This window comes from Grammomys surdaster, unplaced genomic scaffold, assembly GCF_004785775.1.
Source record: "Grammomys surdaster isolate TR1022 unplaced genomic scaffold, NIH_TR_1.0 125852, whole genome shotgun sequence".
NCBI classification, from domain to species: domain Eukaryota; kingdom Metazoa; phylum Chordata; class Mammalia; order Rodentia; family Muridae; genus Grammomys; species Grammomys surdaster.
The window spans coordinates 169,401-192,135 of NW_021620678.1; the positions used below are offsets into that span (position 1 = coordinate 169,401).

General features: G+C 53.9%; 1 protein-coding gene and 1 long non-coding RNA gene across 3 annotated transcripts; one reads left to right on the forward strand and one right to left on the reverse strand.

The window, feature by feature from the left end:
* The first annotated feature begins 806 nt into the window (after nucleotides 1-806).
* On the forward strand, nucleotides 807-17,255 carry Gga1 (golgi associated, gamma adaptin ear containing, ARF binding protein 1). The gene is made up of 17 exons (XM_028789874.1): nucleotides 807-1,231; nucleotides 4,183-4,267; nucleotides 5,404-5,479; nucleotides 6,395-6,493; nucleotides 7,305-7,428; nucleotides 8,279-8,379; nucleotides 8,915-8,995; nucleotides 11,203-11,340; nucleotides 11,420-11,501; nucleotides 11,982-12,089; nucleotides 12,702-12,854; nucleotides 14,079-14,143; nucleotides 14,554-14,726; nucleotides 15,098-15,291; nucleotides 15,831-16,000; nucleotides 16,203-16,313; nucleotides 16,408-17,255. The coding sequence occupies exons 1-17, from the start codon at nucleotides 1,189-1,191 to the stop codon at nucleotides 16,516-16,518; spliced, it is 1,914 nt and encodes a 637-aa protein (XP_028645707.1). The 5' UTR covers nucleotides 807-1,188; the 3' UTR covers nucleotides 16,519-17,255.
* LOC114640828 lies at nucleotides 13,848-22,733 on the reverse strand. Of its 2 annotated transcripts, XR_003714209.1 has the most exons (3): nucleotides 22,544-22,733; nucleotides 20,873-21,042; nucleotides 13,848-13,866 (listed from the first exon to the last, which is right to left on the reverse strand). It is a non-coding gene; the product is annotated as an uncharacterized LOC114640828 (long non-coding RNA). The 2 variants fall into 2 exon arrangements; XR_003714208.1 differs by lacking the exon at nucleotides 13,848-13,866 and having other exon boundaries at nucleotides 20,802-21,042; nucleotides 22,544-22,729.
* Nucleotides 22,734-22,735: the final 2 nt, after the last annotated feature.

Here is a 22,735-nt window from a genome sequence, read left to right on the forward strand (position 1 = left end):
GGCTGCAGAGAGCAACTGGCATTCCTGAGAACTGCCCAAGGCGATAGCACAGGATGGAAAAAGCGGGTGAAAGTACCTCGCATTTTGCCTCCTCCTAAACCACCAAAACAAGAGCCTGACTTCGTCACCACCCTAGTTTGGGGAAAGAGACCTTCTTATTTTGCCACCACCCCTCTGGCTTCCGCTTCACCTTGTGAGTGTTATGTGCTTTGAGATAGGTTATCCCACATTGGCCCTGAACTGATAATCCGCCTCCGTCTGATAAGTGCTGGAGTTATCCTCATCATCTTGTGGGATACATATCTGGCTTTGTCTTTCTCTCCAGGGCTGGTCACAGAATAACCCAAATGCAATATGCTCTTCACGAGTTTCTAAGCTGAATGCAGAAGGAAGTATCCGGTGCAAGCACTGACCCTTATGTGACCTCAGGCAAACTCATTACCTGGCTCCCGGGTTTGAATGTGGATTCAAGGGTAAAAAAACCCAAACAATTTAGCCCACGCTGGGCGTAGTGGCGCACTCCTTTAATCTCAGCACTTGGGAGACGGATCTCTTGAATTTCACGCTGGCCTGCTCTAAAGAGCGAGTTTCAGGACTGCCAGGGCAACATAGTAAACCCTTGTCTCAAAGGGAAAAAAATTGCTCAGAACAATGCCTGGGGCTTTAAGAGCTAAACAAACATTAGCTTAACCTCATCAAGTTCGCGGCCGCTACTGTACCCAGTTGCCCTTTTAAGGGACATTGACATTTTCCCACGTAAGCGGAAGTACCCCTGAGGGCTCCGGAAGTGACTTCAGAGCCCCTCAGAAACATGGTTTCGGAGCGTTGTTCCGGAAGCGGTCACGGATATCTGCGTGACGCCAACTGAGTTAGAGCGTCCCGTGGTGTTTCTATGGTGCCGCCCGCAACCCCCAGGCTCTCCTCTTCCTTTCTCGCCTGAGCGCCCGGAGCTGCGAGGCCGCCGACCGGCTCCACCAGCGACTCCGCCAGCCGCCAGGGGGAGGGTTGCCAAAGAGGTGACGCTCTGGGCGGCTCCACCTGAGTCTCGATGGTGCCCAGCGTCCCAGCGCAGCGTTCCGACTCATCTGGGCCGACGCGGCCCCTTTAACCGGCTGAGGGCGGAGCCGAGGAGTTCCCGCGAGAGCGGCAGGGGGCGGGGGGCGGTGCCGAGGCGGGGGCCCGTGGCGGATGGAGCCCGCGATGGAGCCGGAGACTCTGGAGGCACGAATCAGTGAGTGTCCGGGAGGGGCGCGAGCCGGACCGGAACCGGAACCGGGGGCGCGAGGCTGGCCCCTTTCCCGGCGGGGCGGGGTCCGCGCGCCCCCTCCTCACGCCCCGCCCCCGACCCGGAGGGGCGGCGCCCCAGTCCGCGGCTCGGACCCTAGCAGCTCCGCAGCCTGGCCGTGAGCGGGGCGCCGCCCACCCACCCGGTGACCCGGTAGCCGAGAGCACCCCGAACCCCCGAAGGGCCCTGCTTGTTGCACCCAAGAGCAGACCCTCGAGTCTTCCCCTTGAGGGACCCCCGCATCCTTAGGGCCTGAGTCTTTCAACCCGGTGCTTTTCTTAGATCTGCTCATTCCCCCAGCCCAAGAAGGGCTGGACTCCTGGCCCATCTGATCCAGCTCTATGCGCGCCTGGAGAAATCCCCAATGCTTGGAATGGTCCCGTCTAAGACTTCCTAAGGAAACCCAAGTTCTCTGTCACTAGATGCAGACCAGCCTTGCTCTGCATCCTAGATTGTTTTCCTAGCCCCTGCTGAGCTTCCTCCCCAGGCCTCTGCTCGTTTCCTGTCTCCTCAGAAACAGCTTCCTACAACTCTAGCTTACAAGCCCCTACCTCCACCCTCTGTTCTCTCGGCCTCACACTGCCAACCCCATCCCTGAACTCTGCCCCTGGGAGCTGCAGGCTGCCTCTTCTGGTCCATCTAGTGACAGGTCTCTCCCAAGGCCTTTCTGGATGTAACCCAGGGAAACGTCTGGGTCTATCCTCAGTTCAACCTCTTGGACTCGGGTACAACAAGGATCTGTGCAGGGTGTTGTAGGGAAACGCGGTCAGCACCTTTGAAGCCAGTCTTGAACGAAGTTGAACTGGGAGGTTGATTCCAGACCTCACCATCTGGGGGGACAGTAGGAGGGTCAGACTGGCAGTGGGGTTGGATGGTGGTTGGAAGGAGACAGTGACCATGGACTGCATGAGATGCTATAATTACATGGGTCTCAGGAGGTCAGGGGTAAAGGGTAGCTTCTAGGGAGGACTATAGCTATTTTCCTCATCTGAAGAGTCATGCCCAGTTGTGAAACACCTCTCTCCCTCCTCAAGTACTTTCCTCTGCTCCTTGCCAGGGGAGATGAACCCCCCTCCTGCCATGGAGGTTGGGGGGAGGGGAGAGGGCTCGTCTCTTCCAGCTCTAAGATTTTCCCGTTTGCCCAGTGCTGGGGAGAAGTTGATCCGGGCAGTCAGAGTTTCCTTTTCCCTGCTCCTCACTCAGATTGACTGGCTCCACCCTTGCTGGGACTCACGTGCCTTTGACACTAGGAGGACTTCCCGTTCTAGCCCTTTTCTCAGCCAGTACCCTGAGCATTCTCGATGGCTCCCGATTGGAGTCTCTTCCCAGTGTTTAGACCTTATCCATTGTGGGGGAACTGGGAGGTCAGGAAATACGCTTCCCCAAGGAAGCAGAAGAGATGTTGCTGGTGTCCCTGGGGGCTCACTGGTGACATCTGTTCCTCTCAAGGACTGGAGGGTCCCCACAAGGTTTCTGGGATAGAGTTGTACCAAGAAAGAATGCTGCTTCAGCCTCTGGCCATCCATATTGCCTCTTAAGCACCTGAGAGAAAGCTGTCTACCCCAGCACCTTCTATCCTTCCCCCTGCTCTGTCTGTCTTCATAGCGCTTCTGTGATCGCTAATCTGAGTGGTTAGAGATGCTTTGTTTGGGCCAGTGAGTTTCAGGAGAAGAACTTTTGATCACCACTGTATTTTTTTTTAGAAATAAATACAGATTAAGAGAATGGTTGCTGGGCACTGAGGGTGTCTAGGCCCCCAGACATAGTATAGGTCCCCAACTGGGCAGGTGCCACATCCTGGGCCCTAGCCTCTTCCTGTCTACAGCTCTCTCCTAGCCCCACCTCTCGGGCTGTGATCCTCGGCACCCACAGCATGGGCAGAGGTGTCTAGGAACCATGAGGACACTTCAGCCTCACCATGCACAGCCTGTGTGTTGTCCAGCTTCACAAGTAGGGAAACGAGGGTCCAAGAAGTTTCTCTTACATCATAGCTCTTACCTAGCCCTGTTGGGAGCTCCGGAAGGGATTGTCTTGTTTCATTTGTTCTTCTTTGGTATCACTCATTCCTGCATCCCAGATTCCCCAGCCCCGTCCTCCCTGCCACTGACCCCTCCTGCATCCATTAGAGGAGGAGGAAGGGGTGTTCTCTGCAGAAGTCACAGCAGCCTTGTGTAATAGTCCGCTTGGGCCCACCGTAAAGAATAGTCAGAACATAGCCACTGCCACAGTGAGCAGAAGTGAAGAAGGTACCCTTGGAAGAGGTGTTCCTGAGCCACTCTCCAGGGACAAGGTCTGCCAGACATGAGTTCCAGGGTACAGTCTTTCCCAGGTCCATGTCCTTAACTGAGCAGAGTAGCCCTCAGCCTGGTTAGTTCTTTCCAAACTTAGCTGGACTGTACCTCCTCCTGCCCTGGCCCCAGGCAGATTCAAGTCTCCTGCTCTGGGTTCCTATTGTTTCTTGGTCACCTACTTTTTTTTTTAAGAGCCTAGCATCTCTTGGCCCACTGCCCAGGCCTACAGCCACTCCAGGACCAGACCCTGGCCTTTTCCTTACCCCTCAGTCTCCTGAGTACAGATACCAGGAGTGCTGGGATGCTGCTCTTGAGACCAGAGTCAGAGATGGTAAAGTCAGCATAGTGGGATACAACCATGGGAAGTGCTCCCTGGGTCTAGTCTCTGAAGATGGGGCCATTGGGTGAAAGTGAGGTAAGCAGCAGCCATGTGTCCTTCTGCCCATTGATTGCACTGAATGTCAGTGCTCAGCCTTGGCAGTCCAACCAGAAGTGGAGGGAATCGTCTGCCATGTGCTCAGTCCCTCTTAACCGTGCCAGTTGCAGGATAGAGTTAGGGGAGGCAGGAATCCCACTCTCCCGTACTGACTCCCTCTGCTTCTGCAGACAGAGCCACAAATCCCCTGAACAAGGAGCTGAACTGGGCCAGCATCAACGGTTTCTGCGAGCAGCTCAACGAGGACTTTGAGGGGTAGGTGACTCCATTTGGCTGACACACTCAACAACAAACAACTGTGCCCCTGCCATGCAGTCTACAGGTCCCTGTCTAGGGCGGGCTGGAGACCCAGTTTCCATTCTAAATGGAGTCACAGTTAACAAAGACAGTGGCACTTTCTGCTGGGCTATGTGGATGTTGCCCTGTTGAGGAACCTTCCTGGATCCATTTTATAGATGAAGAAACTGAGGCTCAGCTGTTTGCTCTTGAACCTTACCAGGACACTGGCAGTCCTAAGCTTGGTCAAATCTAAACCTACCATGTAGTTGATGATTTATTGGGATTGAGGACCTTCCAGAGGGCAGACTACACCTTCCCCAACAGGCCCTTCCTGTAAGAAAGAACAAGATATACCTGGCATGCTTGTCCAAAATGCACATTGTGGGCCACTTGTAGAAGTGACTCCCTGAGGGCTTGGTTTGGATGTTCCCAGGTTCCTTGGTGCTCCTGGATTACAGAAACCTCGGTCACAGTGTGGTTCCCCTCCATCCTCCTTCCTGGGGCAGGTCCTTCACTCTAGCAGTCTTTGATGTGGGGTTCATGGGCTTTAGGGCAGACAGACTCCACTCTGGCTGATTAGCCTTGGGCAAGGCATTGATGGCTCTGAGCCTCAGTCCTCATGTAACACAGCAACTGGCAGAGGTGCAGAGGGGAGGTTATGGGGTTTCCTGCCACTGAGGAAAGCAAGGAGCCCGGGTGCTTGTGAGCCACCTTGCTGGCCTTAGCACTCAAGCTCTGGTCACCTGTTCTTACCATTCCCTGCGTAGGCCAAGGACACAGCTACTTTTGCTTTTGATGGTGATGAATTTACATAGGCCTCCCTCACCCATGCTAGGCAAGTGGCTCTACCACCAATAAGCAACTTCTGCAGGCCCATGTCTTGTTCTTAACGCCAGAAGGGGCTAGGTTTATATCTCTTGAAGGCCCTTGACTGCACTGGCCGCCTAGCACTGGCTGTCACCATCCCAGGTCCTGTTTAATCTGGAGACACTTGGGCTTTTGTATGTGCTTTGCAGGACCAGTAGAGGGCTAAAGTGCTACAGGCTAATATAGTGACTGTCCCTCTGAGTGAATCAGGTACCATGTCAATCATGACTGTTCCTCCTACCCAGGCCTCCACTTGCCACTCGATTGCTGGCCCACAAGATCCAGTCCCCACAGGAATGGGAAGCCATCCAGGCCTTGACAGTAAGTAAAGATCCTGGGGTTTCATGAGCCCAAGGGAATTGTGACCAGATGATCCAGGATATAGATCTGGGCCAACCCTCAAGGTACCTAACAGCAGCAGAGAGTTAGCTTTTTGTCACAGCTGGGCCTCTGATGCTGGTGGCAGGGATTCTTCACCTCAGCTGCACAATGGGCACCTCCCCAGGATACACGTTCAACACACTGAATCAGCATACATGTTTTGGAGTCTGTGTTTGTAAAGCTCCCAGGCTCTCTGCAGGGGCCGTCCAGACCACATGGGATCGGCAGAACCCGGGCAGTGCCCAGGGTAAGAGAGGCTCAGGATTGAGGTTATAGCTACACCAGGAACAAAAGAGGTGGGGCACTGTCTGTGACCCCCTGCATAGCCCACACACCAGCTACCTTAGAACAAGATTGTCTGAGGCTAAGTGGAAATCGCTCTAAGTAACTGCGTATTTAAACATGTTAGTTTTGTTTGGAGTTTCTTTCTTAAATATGCAGGGATCTTGTAATTTCATGGGTTTAGGAAAAGCCAAAATAGTGTCAAACTGCCAAGCAGTAACGGTACACACCTTTAATGCCAGCATTTAGGAAGCAGAAACAAGTGGATCTCTGTGATGTTGAGGTCAGCCTGGTTACAGAATGAGTTCCAGGATAGTCAGGGCTACACAGAGAAACTCTTGTCTCTAAAGAATAAAAAAGCCATGCACATGTGATGCATGGGCCAAGCCACGGAGCCCGTGGTCGGGCAGCTTGAACAGTACTGGTCACTAGAGGACCCCTGACCCAGTGCTCTAGGGAGGTGACGAGCAATCTCAGACACCTGAGAACTTCTGCATCTCGTGCCCTCCAGGGTCATTCCCTTCCTCCGGGCCCTGGCCAGGATGAGGGCTACCTCGCTGCTTCCCTCCCCAGGTTCTGGAAACATGCATGAAGAGCTGCGGGAAGAGGTTCCATGATGAGGTGGGCAAGTTCCGCTTCCTGAATGAGCTCATCAAAGTTGTGTCTCCCAAGGTGCGTCCTGGCCCAGGCTCTGATGGAGGCTGCAGAAGGAAGGTCCCTAGGGGCCTCCCAGTTAGGAACCCAGCACAAATCCTTCTCCAGGACCTGACTGAGTCAGGACAGCCTGGGTCTCTGAGGAACCAATCAGTGTACAGGGAGAGCTGATCTCAGGGCACACACATACTGTCACTGGGTGTGCCCAGCTCAGGCTGCTTGGGTGTTTGACATTTCTCTGTGTCCGAATCACCTAGATGTGGTTTCCTTGAGCCTCAGCATCCAAAGCCACAAACCTGAGTCAGTTACATTAGCAAATGGGCCACACCCTGGCTACTGGACTTTGGTCACAGTTTGGGTACATATCTGATGCCCAGCCCCCTTGGCCTTCCTCTGAACAGAACTCTTGAGTGGGCTGTGCAGCCCTGTGTCTCCCAGGAGAGAACTGTAGTGAGAGCCACATCTCTTGGCCTACTTTGCTGCTGGAGCTGATGTGTGGGGCCTCATGGCTGCACACGAGCCCTTCCCTCCTCCACCTGGAGCCCAGGCTCCCTGCTGGGGTCTCAAAATTCAGTTCTGTATGCTCTGAGCAGGTGTTCCTGCTCTGGGCCTCCACCCTGCACCAGTTCCTCATGCCCACAGTGAGGAAACTGAGTCACGGAGCCTGACACAGCCAGTGGGTGGTCAAGCTGAGAGCGGAGCTCAGTTTACACTAGGCCCCTTGCAGGGCATATGAGGCCTCCGGAGGCATCTGAGAGGCTGCAGGTTTAGGGCTCAAGTCAGGGGGCTGAGCACTCTCAGAGAAGTCCCCTTCTGTGTGTCTCTGAAGTATTTGGGCTCCCGGACATCAGAGAAGGTGAAGAATAAGATCTTGGAGCTGCTATACAGTTGGACAGTCGGCCTGCCTGAAGAGGTGAAGATTGCAGAAGCCTACCAGATGCTGAAGAAGCAGGGTGAGTTATCCTCCAGCATGGGGGGAACAAGTAACATGCCCCGCCTGCAGCTCAGGCTCCAGCAGTCTCGGGCTTCTGCCAGCAAGGCCACAAGTCTGCCTTTAATGTCTCAAGAACGCAGCCAATAAGGCCTCTCTGGCTGTGCCCACGGCCAGCTTGAGTAGAAAAAAGGTGGTAATGGATCAAGTTTACCTTCAGAGAGCAGCCTCAAAACATGGGTGCCCAGGAACTAGGGGTTCAAATGTTAGAATGCTTGCCTCGCATGCCTGAAGCTCTGTCTTCAATCCCCAGCCTGAATACTCGAGGCACAGTGGTGCACACCTATAATCTAGGCCTTAGGAATTGGGGACAGGAGGATCCGAAGTAGAAGGACCACCCTGAGCTACATAGTGAATTCAAAAGGATTACATGATACCCTTTCTCAAAAAAATATGTATGGAGTTTGAAGAGCTAGTTCAGCAGTTAAGAGCACTGGCTGCTCTTCCAAAGACCCCAAGTTTGGTTTCCTACACTCACGTAATGTAGCTCACAACCACCCATAACTGCAGCTCTAGGGGAGTGGCTGCTTTATACCTCCACAGGCATCTGCACTCTGATGCCCGAGCCCTATAGTTAAAAATAAGTCTCAGAAAAATAAAAAGGAACTACTGTTTAGATTTTATATATATTGGGCTCAAACCATCTGTCTTGGAGTTCATTCACTGTGCAGGTCAGAAGTAGTCCAACCCATCAAAGTCCCAAACTAGGGACCTGATGAAAGTGTGACCTCTCTTTAACCTTGGCACCCTATCCCAGGTCCCTTTCCTGCTACCCCTGGTGCTGACCGATTTCCAAACCCTGTCTTCCCCAGGGATCGTGAAGTCTGACCCCAAGCTTCCAGAGGATGCCATCTTGTCCCTTCCCCCTCCACGGCCCAAGAATGTCATCTTTGAAGATGAGGAGAAGTCCAAGGTAAAGCTGAGTAGCTGCCTTCAGGTAGATTTCTGGTCTCTGGGGCAGAGGCTCATGCTGAATGTGATCCCTGTGGAGGTGGCTTCCTGTGTGGAGCCTGCTGAATGCACTGAGCCATTCAGGCATGTGCCTTCGGTAAGCGCAGTTCCTAACCCAGGGTTGGCTCATCTTTCTATACTAGTGGGCTAGTTACAGAAGCGTTTGTGTAGAGAGGAGTTGTTGATAGGTCCCCAGCCAAGTCCCAAGGCTACTGCTGGAGTTTCTGATATCTTCCTAGAGGTGGGGGAGGGGGGCTGTATGCTGAGGACACCCTTCTGGTGTCTTCCTAGAGACGTTGGGGGGGTGCTGTATGCTGAGGACACCCTTCTGCTATGCTCCATGGGGAGTGTGCAGTGCCTCTCTTATCTGCATGGACACCCATCAGGTGTCGATCAGTTTTGACCATTTCACAGAGGGGTCCACAAACAGTAACTGAGGAGCTGGGGTATAGGCTCCGGCCGGGTGCTGCCCACAGCCATTGACTTGTCTTCTGCAGATGCTGGCCCGCCTGCTGAAGAGCTCACACCCTGAGGACCTCCGGGCTGCCAATAAGCTCATTAAAGAGATGGTGCAGGAGGTGATGGCTGGCCTGGTGTACAGGGGTAGGAGGGATGGGGTCTGGAGCTAGGCCACCACACAGGAGCTGTGTGTGTGTGTGTGTGTGTGTGTGTGTGTGTGTGTGTGTGTACACGTGTACATGTGTACATATGATATCCCATAGTGGCCCAGCAGTCAGCTGCCACAGTAAAGAACTGACAGGTGCTCAGAGGGAAGAGCTCCCCAGTAGCCTGAGAGAACTTGCTATGCATAAGTTTCTGAGGGACTGGTATTTGTTAGTAATGAGGCCCAAGAATTCGTGGCATGTACCTGTAATCTTGGAACTCCAGAGGCTGAGGCAGGAGGATCCTGAGGTTGAGGCTAGTCTGGCCCATATAGCAAGACCCTGTCTCAAAAAAAAAAAAAAAAGGAAAGAAAAGAAAACAGTTTGGGAGTAAGATGGCTCTATAGGTATAGATATCTGCTGCCTACCTGAGCTGGATCCCTGAGAACCGACATGGGGGAAGGGAAGAATCAGTTCCTACAAGTGCCCTTACTTCCAAGTGCACGCCATGGCACGTGTACACACACACACACATACACACATATAAACGCAAACATTTTCAAAAAGTACTTTGGGAACGTTATTGGGGCTTGGGACCAAAACTTAGTGTAGAATGCTTTCCAACATGCATGAGGTCCTGGTGTCCACCCTCAGCATACCCCCCAAACAAACTGAACCTTAAAATATTTTAAACTATATATGTAAGTATGTGTGTATATGTATAGACGTGCACACACAGCAAACCTCAGATGTTAATGTCTGTTTAATGTGTACGCTGATTTACGTTTGAAGTGTACACTGAAACTCCGTCAGGCCGAGACTGGCATGCTGGCTCCCCTTTAGTCCAGCGCTTGGGAGGCCGAGGCAGGAGGAACTCCTGTGAGCTGAGGCCGGCCTGCTCTACAGTGACTTCCAAGGCAGGGCTACGTAGAGAGAGACTGTCTCAAAACAAAACATTTTCAAAAGGTGTTGAAGATAATCCCAGCACTTGGGAGCCAGAGGCAGGTGGATTTCTGAGTTCAAGGCCAGCCTGGTCTACAGAGTGAGTTCCAGGACAGCCAGGGCTACACAGAGAAACCCTGTCTCAAAAAACCAAAAAAACAAAACAAAACAAAACAAAACAAAAAGGTGTTGAAGATAGTCAAGGTAGCTCACACCTCTAATCCCAACACTGGGGAGGCTAAGACAGGAGGATGGCCTTGACTTGAACTCCAGGCCAGCTAAGCTACAGAATGAAACTTTTTCGGGAGCCAAATCAGGTTAGCACTCAAAAGCATGGGAGAAGAGGCCAAATGTATCAGCTCTCTAGGCTAAGGACTGACAGCAGGAAAGAAGGGTCAAGGCCACATGGGAGACAGCCCATCATGTACCCAAGGTGACTACCCACCTGTAACCCTTGAGTCTGAATCATTGGGTGATTTTTTTTTCCTTGAAAATGATCCAGAAATGCGAACTTTTACATTAAATCTCACAGCTCACCAATGACAGCAGCAAAGAATTTCTGCACATTTTAAAAGCATGTGCCCACAGAGATTGCTAGTTCATTCTTCCTTGGAGGCAAGATCTAGTCATGCAGGTTGGTGGGGCTAAGCCTGGGCCCCAGATTGACTGTCAGGGAGTACTCTGCATCCCCTTCAGCAGGAGAGGACATGCCACGGCCTGGACTGCTTATTTCAGGGAAGTCTTAAAGGGCTAAGCCGTGTGAGACTGGCAAGAACGTGCCCACCTCCTGCAGCAGAAGGACACTGGGAAGGAGAATGGGCTGAGAGAGTGGGGCTGCCTCCCACAGTCACCTTTAAAGGCCCAGGCCCACACACTGGCCAGGCCCCTGCAGACAAGGAGGGACTCCATACTTGTGTCTGGTTTTGAGTGCTGACCAAGGACACTTCCCTTCACTGTCGAGAATGGGAAAGGGTCTTCAGGGGGCAGAAACAAGGAGGGCCACAGTCGTGAGTCTAGAAGCTGGTCATGTGATTGAGAGCCACCTCTGGAGACTGAGGACTCTGGCAGGAGGGTAGCAAATGGCACAATAGTGGTGCACTGCTTCTCGAGAGAGTACTTGTCCTGAGTGGCAAGCTGTCAGCCACTCAGCCTGAGTCAAGCTCACCCAGCCCTCTTCCCAGACTCATGTGCCGTCACGTGAGGAGGCCTGAGACAGCCTTTGGTCATTTGCTGCTCCTCAGGACCAGAAGCGGATGGAGAAGATCTCAAAGCGGGTGAATGCCATTGAGGAAGTCAACAACAACGTGAAGCTGCTGACAGAGATGGTGATGAGCCACAGCCAGGGCGCTGCCTCCAGCAGCAGTGAGGACCTCATGAAGGTGCAGCAGCTCACCCCCACCCACCCCCACCCACCCCAGCTCACTCATAACCCTTGTCTACTCACCCTGTTCCACCCAGGAACTGTACCAGCGCTGTGAGCGCATGCGGCCCACGCTCTTCCGACTGGCCAGCGACACAGAAGACAATGATGAGGCCTTAGGTGAGCCCCAGGCAAATGCCAAGATCAGGCCCAGCCCTGTCCTACCTCCTCCCACTTCCAGGCCCTGCTAGACACCCACAGGGTGTCTACCATGAGGGACCCTCTTTCTCCAGCACTGATCTGAGAAGGCCGCAGAGAGCAGACCCCATTCACATGTCCTCTGCCCAAGAGGTAGAACTCTCCCCAGCTCCAAAACAAATGACTAGCTCAGGTCACAGCGGCAGTGTCAGATCACCCCATGCCAGTCACTCAGGCTCTCTGTCTCACTCCTGCTCCCTGCCTGCCTCTCCTGGACATTCTGGGAACATTTCCACCTCCAGGCCTCTACACCAGCCTGGCTGTCTGGACCCCACATTTGCAGTGGGGTGCCTGGCCCACCCCCATTACATAGCCTTTGGGGTGAGTGTGGGAGGCTCCTCTCCCCTGTCCAGAGACTCCACCACTCCTTCAAACCCACCTCTCTCCTCCTTCCTGTTCCAGCTGAGATCCTGCAAGCTAATGACAATCTCACCCAGGTGATCAACTTGTACAAACAGCTGGTCCGGGGTGAGGAGGTCAATGGTGACACCACAGCCAGCTCCATTCCTGGTAAGAGAGCAGGAGTGCTCCTGGGGGCCCAGGCGCGGGGTGGCGCGACGCTCAGTGTGAGCATGAAGGTCCTGGGGAGGGAGCTGAGGCATTCTGTATGGGGCTGAAGCTGTGGGGAAGGAAGCCCAGGACAGAAGAGAAGGGAGCACCTCAAGAATCCAGATGTGTGGGGCTGATTAGACTTCCAGAAAAAAAGGACAGAGCTTTAGATACAGATGTGGCGGTGTCCCTCTACTCAGGGTAATATGGCCGCATGGGGTGGGGTAAGGAGGAGGGAGTCACAGAAAAGGCTAGCAGTGAGTGGCCCCTGGCAGGTGGGGAGGACCTCTCCAAGTTAGGCAAACAGGAGCAGAGCCTCAGAGTATGACAGCAGCAGTCATCTCTTGAAGCTATGTCTCTGAGTAACGTCTTAGGTGCCTTAGTCGATACTGCCCTGCATTCACACTAATGTCACATTTCTGACATGTCTCCGACCCTAAGCAAAGCTGGCTGATTGTGAACAAAGGTGCCATCTGGGCCAGGAGTCCTGTAATGAAAAGGGGGGTGAGGAGTGCTATGCTCACTCCTGCTGCTCTGAGTGCCCCAGGACTCGCCTGACTCTTTTCCACTCAGGGAGCACCTCAGCCCTGCTGGACCTCTCAGGCCTGGACCTCCCTCCCTCGGGCACCACATACCCAGCCACGCCCACTCACCCTGGCAACCAGAACAGTCCAGAGCAACCCAGTGCCTCAGTGTCCCTGCTTGATGATGAGCTCATGTCTTTGGGTAAGAAGGGGACAGTGCAGGGGCAGTCTGCTGGCACCAACATTCTGAGCTCCATTGGGAAGCCAGTGGAGGCCGTGGATGCGCAGCATGGCCTCCCTATACTGGGTATAGTCTCAGGGAGACCGAGCACAAGATCAGCCTGGCAGCAGCCTGGCAGCGGCTAGGGCTGGCCAGCTCTGGCTGCCTGGGAGAGGAGGGGTGACTCTTGGAGTGGAGCTGCCCTGGTGAAGGCTCAGCGGGTTCTCCCTCCTAGGTTCTCCAGACAGGAAGTACAGGATTTAGGAGGCTCCACTTGTGGTGAGCCCAGTATCCCGGGAACATTAAAAGTGAAGAAGTGAACTGTTTTCCTCGGCCTTTTTTATTTGGTTTGTTGGGGTTTTTTATTTTTATTTTTTTAGTTAGTCTATGGAGGCTATTCTTTTTTTGTTGCTGTTTTTTGTTTTTTGAGACAGGGTTTCTCTGTGTAGCCCTGGCTGTCCTGGAACTCACTCTGTAGACCAGGCTGGCCTCGAACTCAGAAATCCACCTGCCTCTGCCTCCAAAGTGCTGGGATTAAAGGTGTGTGCCACCATGCCCAGCCTTCCTGTGGTCTTGAGGGAATTCCACAGGGGAGAGCTGACAGTTGCTGCCTGCCTGCTGGATAGCACTTCCTAAAGAACAGGGTCACTTGTCTTTTAAGACAGATACAGGGCAAGCTTGGCTGAGGTGTTCAGGACAGACGGACCATGCTGACTTTCCTGCCATCCAGCAGGCTGGTCCCCAGGGTCCTCCAGCACCAATTAGTTGGCGCTACTGACCTATGCCAGAGCCTTCAGGGTTTGCCTGATTCACCACCCCATTGTCCACCTGGGGACACGGAGGCTCACCCAGGATAGCGCCCTGCCCACAGATACTTACCTGACACGAGGTCAGATGACCCTTCCCTCCTCACTACCTCAGCTCCTGGTCTTAGTTGCTGAGGGACCAAGGTGAAAGTTCCAACTCCTGCCAAGTTGGCTTGTGTGGGGCCTTGCTGGAAGGAGAGGAAGCAAGTGTGGGCTGAAGGTGGCTGCAGGATGATGCTTGCTATTTCTGCTCTGCTGCTGGTTCCCTCTGAAGCTGTGGGTTTCACTTCTGAGCCTCTAAGGAAGGGGGGATCCAGGGAGCCCCAAGCAGCACATTGTTAGCCATTTGCCCTCTTGCTTCTGCTCACCAGTCCAACCACCTATCCTGCTTTCTCTACAGGCCTAAGTGACCCCACACCACCTACAGGCACCAGCTCAGATAGTATGGGGTGGAACAACTTCCAGGTAAGAGGGCTAAAGCTAGCCCAGCCTATGACAGGCCGACCCTGGGGAAGGGAGGCTGGAGCCAGTAGCCTGAGAGGTGACAGTCAGGTGCATCCTGGACAAGAGTCCTGGGACAGGGCAGTACCATCCCAGGGAAGAGCCCATCCAACAGAGGTGCCTGGGCCTCGGCTTAGGGTCCCTGATAGGACCACAGTCCCACCTTCAAGGTTAAGCTCTTCTTCCCTTAAAAAGGTGACTTAGGATCCCTGCAGTGTGGAGGTCCACTTAGGCCCAGTATTTTGCCTCATGAACAGGTCGTCTATTATCCTCTCTGCTGTACTTCTCTCAGATGTCTTCTGCAGGGAAGGGAGGGCCTCAGGTGGTGACCCTAACGCTTCAGACAGTCTCATACCAGTCTTGTTTGCCCACAGTCATCAGATGGCACTGAACCCTCAGTCCCTCCTCCAGCCCAGGCCCCCAGCATGGACTGCCGACCCCCAGCACAGGCACCCCCACCAACGAACAGTGGCCTGGACGACCTGGACCTCTTGGGGAAGACCCTTATGCAACAGGCACTGCCCCCAGAAGCCCAGCAAGTGCGGTGGTGAGGGCTGCCACTGCCAGGGCCCTCCCTGTCTCCACAAGCCAGCACCTTCTGGGCCCAGCAGGGATCACCCATCACTTGTAATTCCTGGGAGTCTAGCATGTTGGATCACCCACTGTGACAAGGGAGTACCCAGGGTTGGTCCCACACTACACGTGTTGATGAGAATGGGCCACTGTGCCCACTGACATGCATGCCTCTGGAGTTCCCAGCACCCTAGGAAAAGATAGATGGGGTTCAACACAGGAGGATGCTGAGGCAAAGGAGTGGGGGAGGCTCCCACTGTAGATGAGGGTGCTCAAAGCTCCCTGCAGGCACAGAGCTGGGTAGCCTACCAGAAAATCACGTGCTAATGCAATGTCCCCATTAAGGGAGAAGCAGCAGCCAGCCCCCCGGCTCACCCTCCGTGACCTGCAGAGTAAGAGCAGCTGCAGCTCGCCCAGTCCGGGAGCCACCAGCCTCCTGCATACCACGTCCCCAGAGCCCCCTGGGCCTCCACCTCAGGCCACACCCCCTGAGCTCTCCTTAACCAACGTCACTGTGCCCCTGGAGTCTATCAAACCCAGTGAGTGGGGAGGGGTGGGGTGGGAAGGGCCCAGCCAGGTCGGCTCTTGTCCCCAGAGCCTGTGACTGCTGACCCTAGTGTTACCCTGCACAAGGGCCTCCCCATCCCAGAGTGATGAAAGGCTGTTTTCTAATCTCTGGGTTGCACAGGAGAGGGCTTGTTAGAATTGAACCCTGACCCCGTGTTCCTAGGGAGGGCAGGGGCCAGAACTAAAAGGCTCCTTACGATGATAAAACAGAGCTTCAAAGGAAGATCCCGGAGGAGGCCCCAGGTATTACCCAGGAGCAGTAGGCTGCACTGGCTGATTGACTTCTCAGAAGCTGGGGCCAAGCCTCAAGCCTTCCTGTCCTCCTTAGCACTAGGACTGACTCTGACCCCCAAAATGCATGACCCAGACTTTGAACAGAGCCCTTGACTCCAGCCTGGGAAGGACCTGGCGGTGATGTGGCTCCAGGGTGGGTGTCCTGCCTCAGAGAGGCCAGACCCTGGGTATGGTCTGGCTCCACCCACTGATGATCCTCCTACCCTTCTCCCAACAGGCAGCATCTTGCCAGTGACCGTTTATGACCAGCATGGCTTCCGTGTCCTCTTCCACTTTGCTCGGGACCCACTGCCAGGGCGCTCTGATGTACTGGTGGTGGTGGTCTCTATGCTGAGCACGGCGCCCCAGCCCATCCGAAACATTGTTTTCCAGTCAGCTGTCCCCAAGGTGACAGGGCAGACCAGGCAGGCCTTCCTCCCTCAAAATGGTGACTTTAGACTTGGTGGGCAGCCAGCTGTCTGTGAATGGTATCTCTTTCACTGGGGGAACTGGGGAAAGGGTGGGAAGTCAGAGAGATCCCTGAGACTCTGGGAAGGGAGCTGCTTCCTCCTCAGTGGCTGCCTGACCAGCTATCACCTCCTGCCCTCAGGTCATGAAGGTGAGGCTGCAGCCACCTTCCGGCACAGAGCTGCCAGCATTTAACCCCATCGTCCACCCCTCAGCCATCACCCAGGTCCTGCTCCTTGCTAACCCTCAGAAGGTGAGGGCCCAGCTACGACAGGGCAGAGCCCCAGGGTGGTGCTAACTTCCCTTTCCCTGTTCTGACTGCTGAACTTGTGCCATTTGTACCCCAGGAGAAGGTTCGCCTCCGCTACAAGCTCATCTTCACTATGGGCGAGCAGACCTACAATGAGATGGGAGATGTGGATCAGTTCCCCCCACCAGAAACCTGGGGGAGCCTCTAGGACAGAGGGGCTGGAGAGAGGAGGGGCAGCAGGACCTGTACGGCTCATCCTGGTGCTTCTCTCCTTCCTGTGGCCCCCAGTGACTCTTCCCCCTCCCTCTTCCCCTGCTGAGCCAAACCCAGCAGGAGGCTGTGCCTGGGTTTGCCATAGCTGCTGGGACCTCCATCACCAGTGGGAGCCTGGAGCAGGGAGGGCCTGTATGCCCTGGAAGGACTCTGGGGTAAGGGAAGAAGCATGGCTGTGAGGCCCAGCCCTGAACCCTAGCCTGAGGTGGGGTCATCCTCACCTGTCTTTTATGCCTTATGGAAAGGCTCAGCCATAACTTGGAGGCCACGCTGGAACTGGGACCAGCCCAGACTTCCTCTGTGGGAACCCAGTGACTGGGGGTGACGCCCGTGCCCTAGCTGTTTGCACTTGGTGTGTGGTTTGGCTCTTTGCTTTTCTTTTGGAATGGCCCTGTGGTCACAGAGCTGAAGGAGCTCTCCACTCAGCCCCCAGGGTCTCCAGAGGCCTCCCTTTGCTCTCAGGCTCCTACAGGCCATGGAAACTTGAAAGCAATGCCAGAGGACATGCCCCCTGGAGGGCCATGGAACTCCTAGAGTTCCATGCTTCATTTATCAGCTTCTGCTGGGGCCTCCCGTGAGCACCTCACATCTGTCCACCCTTCTGTGGTCAAAAGTAGGGTCAGTATGGGTGGCAGTGGAGTATTTATGAAAATAAAATGACTTTTTCCTGGAGAAGCTGTTCTTGTCACCCTTGAGGGGTAAGGGAGTTAGGGAAGATTCGGGAGTTGGGGCCTAGGGACTGCTCTATAGATCTGTTCCCTTCTCCCACCCATCCTAGCCCCTCAGCCCTGTGCCAGAAGAGGCCCTACTGGGGATCTGTGGCTGCTACTGAGTCACCCAGGAAACACTGGTCTGTGGTGGCCCAGAGCTGTTGTAGCTGAGAATGAGGGGCCACTCGGAGGCCCAGCTGCTGCAGAAGCCGAAAGGAAGCTCCCGGCTACTTACTTCCTCTGCACTCTACAGATGTCTTCTGCCTCTCCCTGCCTACTCCCCTTCCCCTGGTGTGGTAAAAGGCTGTACCCAAGTAGGGTGCAGAAGCTACACAGCAAGGAGAACCTGCTAGTGGGGTACAGCGAGGAGTTGGCTTAGAGCTCCACACTGCAAGAAGACAGCCCCTGCAGTTAGAGGCGCAGGCTGCCCGCTGCCCACTCCTGTGAGCCGCTGCACTGCTACAGGCTCCAGGAAGTTCTACATCTGAGGAAACACTTTCACTTTGTCTCATCTGGCAGTTCCTAATCTGAGGTTGGCTACTAAAACCCTTTCCTTAGATCCTGTGGAGACCTGGATATGACACAGCTCTCTTGAGTCCTACAGGGCTGACACCCTGTCAGGCCTACACTGGACATTCAGAGTGAAGGCATCTCAGCATGGACTGAAAAGCAAAAAGATGGGAGGCAAAGGCCCCACTGAGCCTCCTTCCAACCAGACCCTACAGCATGCTCCCAGCCAGCACCGCTGATGGCCTGTCCTAGCACCCATCACCAGGGACCTCAGAAATGTGTCTCCAGTAGAATCCTGTTAGAGGCCACTGGATGGATGAGGTTTGCCATGGGTTGTGGGACCATGAACTGGGATAGTCCCATGAGTTGAGTGTGCTGACTCCAAAGTCACTGCCTTGCTGTCCCTCTCTAGGTCCCTCATTTGAAAAGACCACAGGGATGGGACCTGGGGAGCCACCCCTCCTCTGGCTTTGTCCTCATCCATCCATACGCACATCTGAGCCAAGTATGGCCTGTCTCAAAACCTGGTAGGAACCTGGGAGAATGGAGGCCAGTACGGCACTCTTGGGGAGCTGGGGGTGTCCCTAGAGTCTGCATCTGCCTTAGCATGGAGACCCTGGGAAGTACTGTTTGTGTCTTAAAAGATGAACTGTGTGACCACACCAGACCAATGGGACTTCCCAGACCTGAAAGCCACATTTCCACTTCTGGGACACTGACCAGAGCCAGCAGTACATTCTGCAGTAACCACAGAACAGCTTGCTTATCTGTGATGAACCCATGAGTGATGTTGACCCCTCTGCTACCCTGGGACACTTTCTGTGGCCTCTACTATCCCTGTAGGCCAGCTGAGGGGAGCCACCCACCCTGGCATGCTGCAGGGCCTGCTGCCTGCAGGCTCCCTGTCACCGAGTCCTCAGAACTGTCCCAAGAGCAGGAGACTGGACCACCTGTCTAGAGGAAGTAGCCATCAAGATGGTAGCCATTAAGATGGTAGACTGTTGTAGCCTCCTGAGCCTGCTCTCTAGAGTAGGCACCTGGCCTGCTTTGCTCCCAGCTGAGATCAAGAGCACACATTCCCCCAGAGTAAGCTAGCAGCAGCAGGAGGGAGTCCACCCCAGGGTTCCTGGAAAGGCCTTTTGAACTGTGGAAGTGGGGGTGGGTAAGGGAGTTACCAAAGCCCCAGGAAAACATACCTTGCCTCCCTGCTGTGGGCAGAAACCACTTGGAGGCTTTCTAGTATTGCCACAATCAAGCCATGTGGCAGCGTCTCAACTGGTAGGATGAAGCCAACAGCCTCCACCCCAGCCTGCCTACTGGCTGCCCTGACCACATCCGCTCAAGTCTCATTAGCAGATGCCACCCAGACTGTCAAAGCCACTGCAGGCAAATCTGTGGAGAATGGTCAGTTCCTCAGTGGCCATTGTGGAGGCAGGAGCAAAGGCCAGCCTTGAAGGAGTTTCTAGGCAACGCCATGTACACAGCAGAAAGACAGCAGTAATGGCTCTTTAGGAATGCCTTCTGACCTGGCCTCTACCACACAATCAGCAGGTGTGCACATCTGGTCTAAGAGCCTGGATCTGCACATCTGCCAAATGAAGGCAAAGATACCAACCTTAGGGAAGGATGACCCAAGGGACACACCAGTAAATTCTATCCTAAGACAGCCATACATATTTCAAGGGCATTTAAGGTGGGGTAGCCAAGGCTCTTCTCTCCAGAATTTTTGGTGTTTGAATAATAACAGCAGACAATGCCAGGCGCTTTTCTGAGAGTTTTACATACTAATTTCTGTAATCCTATTAAGCTGTGTTGTTTGTGGCGAGGGGTGAGCTGTCTTTTTTTTTTTTTTTTTTTTTTTTGGTTTTTCGAGACAGGGTTTCTCTGTGTAGCCCGGGCTGTCCTGGAACTCACTCTGTAGACCAGGCTGGCCTCGAACTCAGAAATCCTCCTGCCTCTGCCTCCCAAGTGCTGGGATTAAAGGCGTGCGCCACCACCGCCCGGCGGGGTGAGCTGTCTTATCCAAAGTCATTCAGGTTGTGTGCTGGTGAGAGGCATCCCCCCAAGCCAAATGGCTGTTCCTTCGGGATGTAGGTAATCACAGATCTGGTATGATCTAAGCCACCACACTGTAGCACTACGCTGCTGAGCCCTAGACGGCTAAGCCAAGAGATAAGGCGAGACAGGGTAGTTCTCCAGCCCACTGGCTCAGAGTTTAGGGAAGGGCCCAGGGAGGGGTTGACTAGTGACCTCAGAGGTACTTCTGTACAGTTCTAAAGTCCATGATCCTTTGAGTGATTCTCGGCTGCATATCCCTGTAATATCTACTACTGGAGAGGCAAGAACATGGCAAGTGTAAGACCAGTTGGGCAACTCTGTGAAAATGGTGCTTTCGCTCCCTCTCCCTGTCTCTCCCTGTCTCTGTCTCTGTCTCTGTCTCTCTCTCTCTCTCTCTCACATACACACACACACACACACACACACACACACACACACACAAGGGCTGGCAAAACAGCTCAATGCGTAAAGGTTTTTGCCATCACGCATGAGAACCTGAGTTTGACCCCTGGAACCAACATGGTGGAAGCAGAGAACTGACTCCCGTATACTGTCTGTCCTTGTATGTGATGTTTACACACATGTGCGCACGCGCACACACTAAATAAAAATTGTGACTAAGGGAGCTGGAGAGCTGGCTCAGAGGTTAGAGCTGCTCTTGTAGAGATGCAGGTTCGATTCCCAGCACCCACATGGTGGCTCACAATAATCTGTCCTCCACAGGCATCGCATGCTTCTGGCACGCAGACGTACATGCCGGCAAAACACCTGTACACATAAAATTACACTTTTAAAACGTTTAGATGTTTAAGAAAAAGTGAAAAGGGAGCTGGGGCTGGTACTTGGTGGCAGTGCACTTGCCAAGCCTGCATAAAGCCCTGGATTCAGTCTCTAGTACAAGACCAAAATACATATCCCCATAAAAGAGAGCCCGGCCAGCCGTGATCCCAGCATTTACTAATCAAAACTTCTGATTACAACATCCTTTAATGGAATAGCTTAGGATCCAACCTTCAGGGCTTCCAATCTTCAATGAATGATTCAACACCCAGAGAAGTACAGCGACTTTATCCAGTCAGATCCCGAAGATCCCGAGGTCTGGCTGCAGAGAAGGCTAGAGCTGGAGACAGGGAGGGGCGGGGCAAGAGCTTGGATGGGTTGATAATACACTCTGGTCATTTCTAAAAAAAAAACAAAAAAACAAAAAAGAAACATGCCATTTCAGCCAAGGGAGCTGTCCCCTCCCAGGCTAGTTAGGACTAGGCCTGGACAAGCCTGGGAGACAGGGAGTATAAGCCGAGCCTGCCTTGAGGTCCCTTCCAGACCAGCCCTGGACATGAAGGCAGAAGCACCGCAGAGATCAGACTTCCCTAGAGGCAAGAAAGTGCTACCTGGAGCTGGAATCAGTCAGCTTCCTAAGGCTCACCCAGGAGAATGTACCCATTGCCAAGTCAGGGAAAACTGAAACCTGAGAATGTTCTGGGTTGGACCTGGATGAAGGGAAAGAAAAAGGGCCAGGCTAGAAACAAGACATTACAAGTCTTACACATTAGGAGACCAGGTCTAGCCTGCTCTAGTGTCTCCCCAAGGCTGGCCCTTATCTAGAATCTTTTGCCATCTCCTCTCCAAACACTGGTCAGCAGCCTTCCCATTGAGAAAAGAAAGGTAAGGAACCTGCCCTGCTGTCTCAACTCCACCACAGAGCCAGGATTCCACCAAGGAGAAGCCATTCCTGGCCAGGATGTCCTGACTGCTGCTGCAGCAGTTACTGGGACCCCGCTGGGCCTCCCAGCCTCAACAGGACTTCTTAAATGAGTCAAGCAGGCTACCTGCTCCCAGTAAGTGACCACCATGTGCCAGGCCTGTGGTAGGTACAAGGAGACATCTGGAGCAAAGGGGATGTCTTCTAGAAGCACACCAACTCTCTAACCCCCACACAGTAGGTGCTCAAGTGGTATGGCTCTGAACTGAAACTAACAAAGCAAAGTCGCAGTGTGGTGCTCAGGGCTTCCTGTACCCATCTCCTCCCCACCCCCCGTCACAAGCCTGAAGGGTGCTCACTGGAGTCAGCTTGCTGTTGCCTACGGGCTCTCTTACGGTACCTATGAACACCTACTGTATGCCCAGGCTGGTTTCAGCTCAGCATTTCAAAGAGAAAACTTCTATCGGGTTTGGGAGTTCAGAGCAGCACCCATATCAAGGCCTGACAAGAAGAAAGGGCAGGGACCAAGGACATATGGTAGAAGAAATGAGAAAGAGGTTTACAAACAGAGGAAGCCGTCCAAGCTGAGGACCCTTAAAGTCTGGAGCGACAGGAACTCTAGGGCAGAGAAACAGGCCAGCAGGCCTGGGTATTCTGTTTACCCTGTGGCATAGACTGGTTCAAGTCAGTTGTCCTATACACTATACACAACGAATGAAGAACTTTGGGGATGGATCCAAGGACGTTGGTATCTGGTGGTCCTAGGTACCCCAAGTTTCGAGCCAGTGGTTCAGCAGGCATAGGGCATAGGCATAGAGAATGGTATGGTGGAGAAGAAGCCTCCAAGGAGCATCCCCTAGTGACTAGCCTGCACAGGTCCTGAAGGCCTGTCCCTGGCCTGTTTTCTAGGCAGCCTTCTTTTCCTTTTAAGAGAGCAAAGGTTGTTTATACCCAGGGCGGTGGTGGCAGGAGCAGCTTACCTGCTTACCGCCACCCGCCGCAGCGGCGGGGCAGGGTGCGGGAAGGAAGAGCCCGCACTCAACTGCGGACCGCAGAGAGACAGACCGATGGACACTCGTAAGGCGGGTCGGACAACCCGAGGGTCGTTGAGGCCCGGAAGCAGCAAGAGAGCGAGACTCCAAACTTGGAGAAAGGAGTGACCTGGGGGCCGG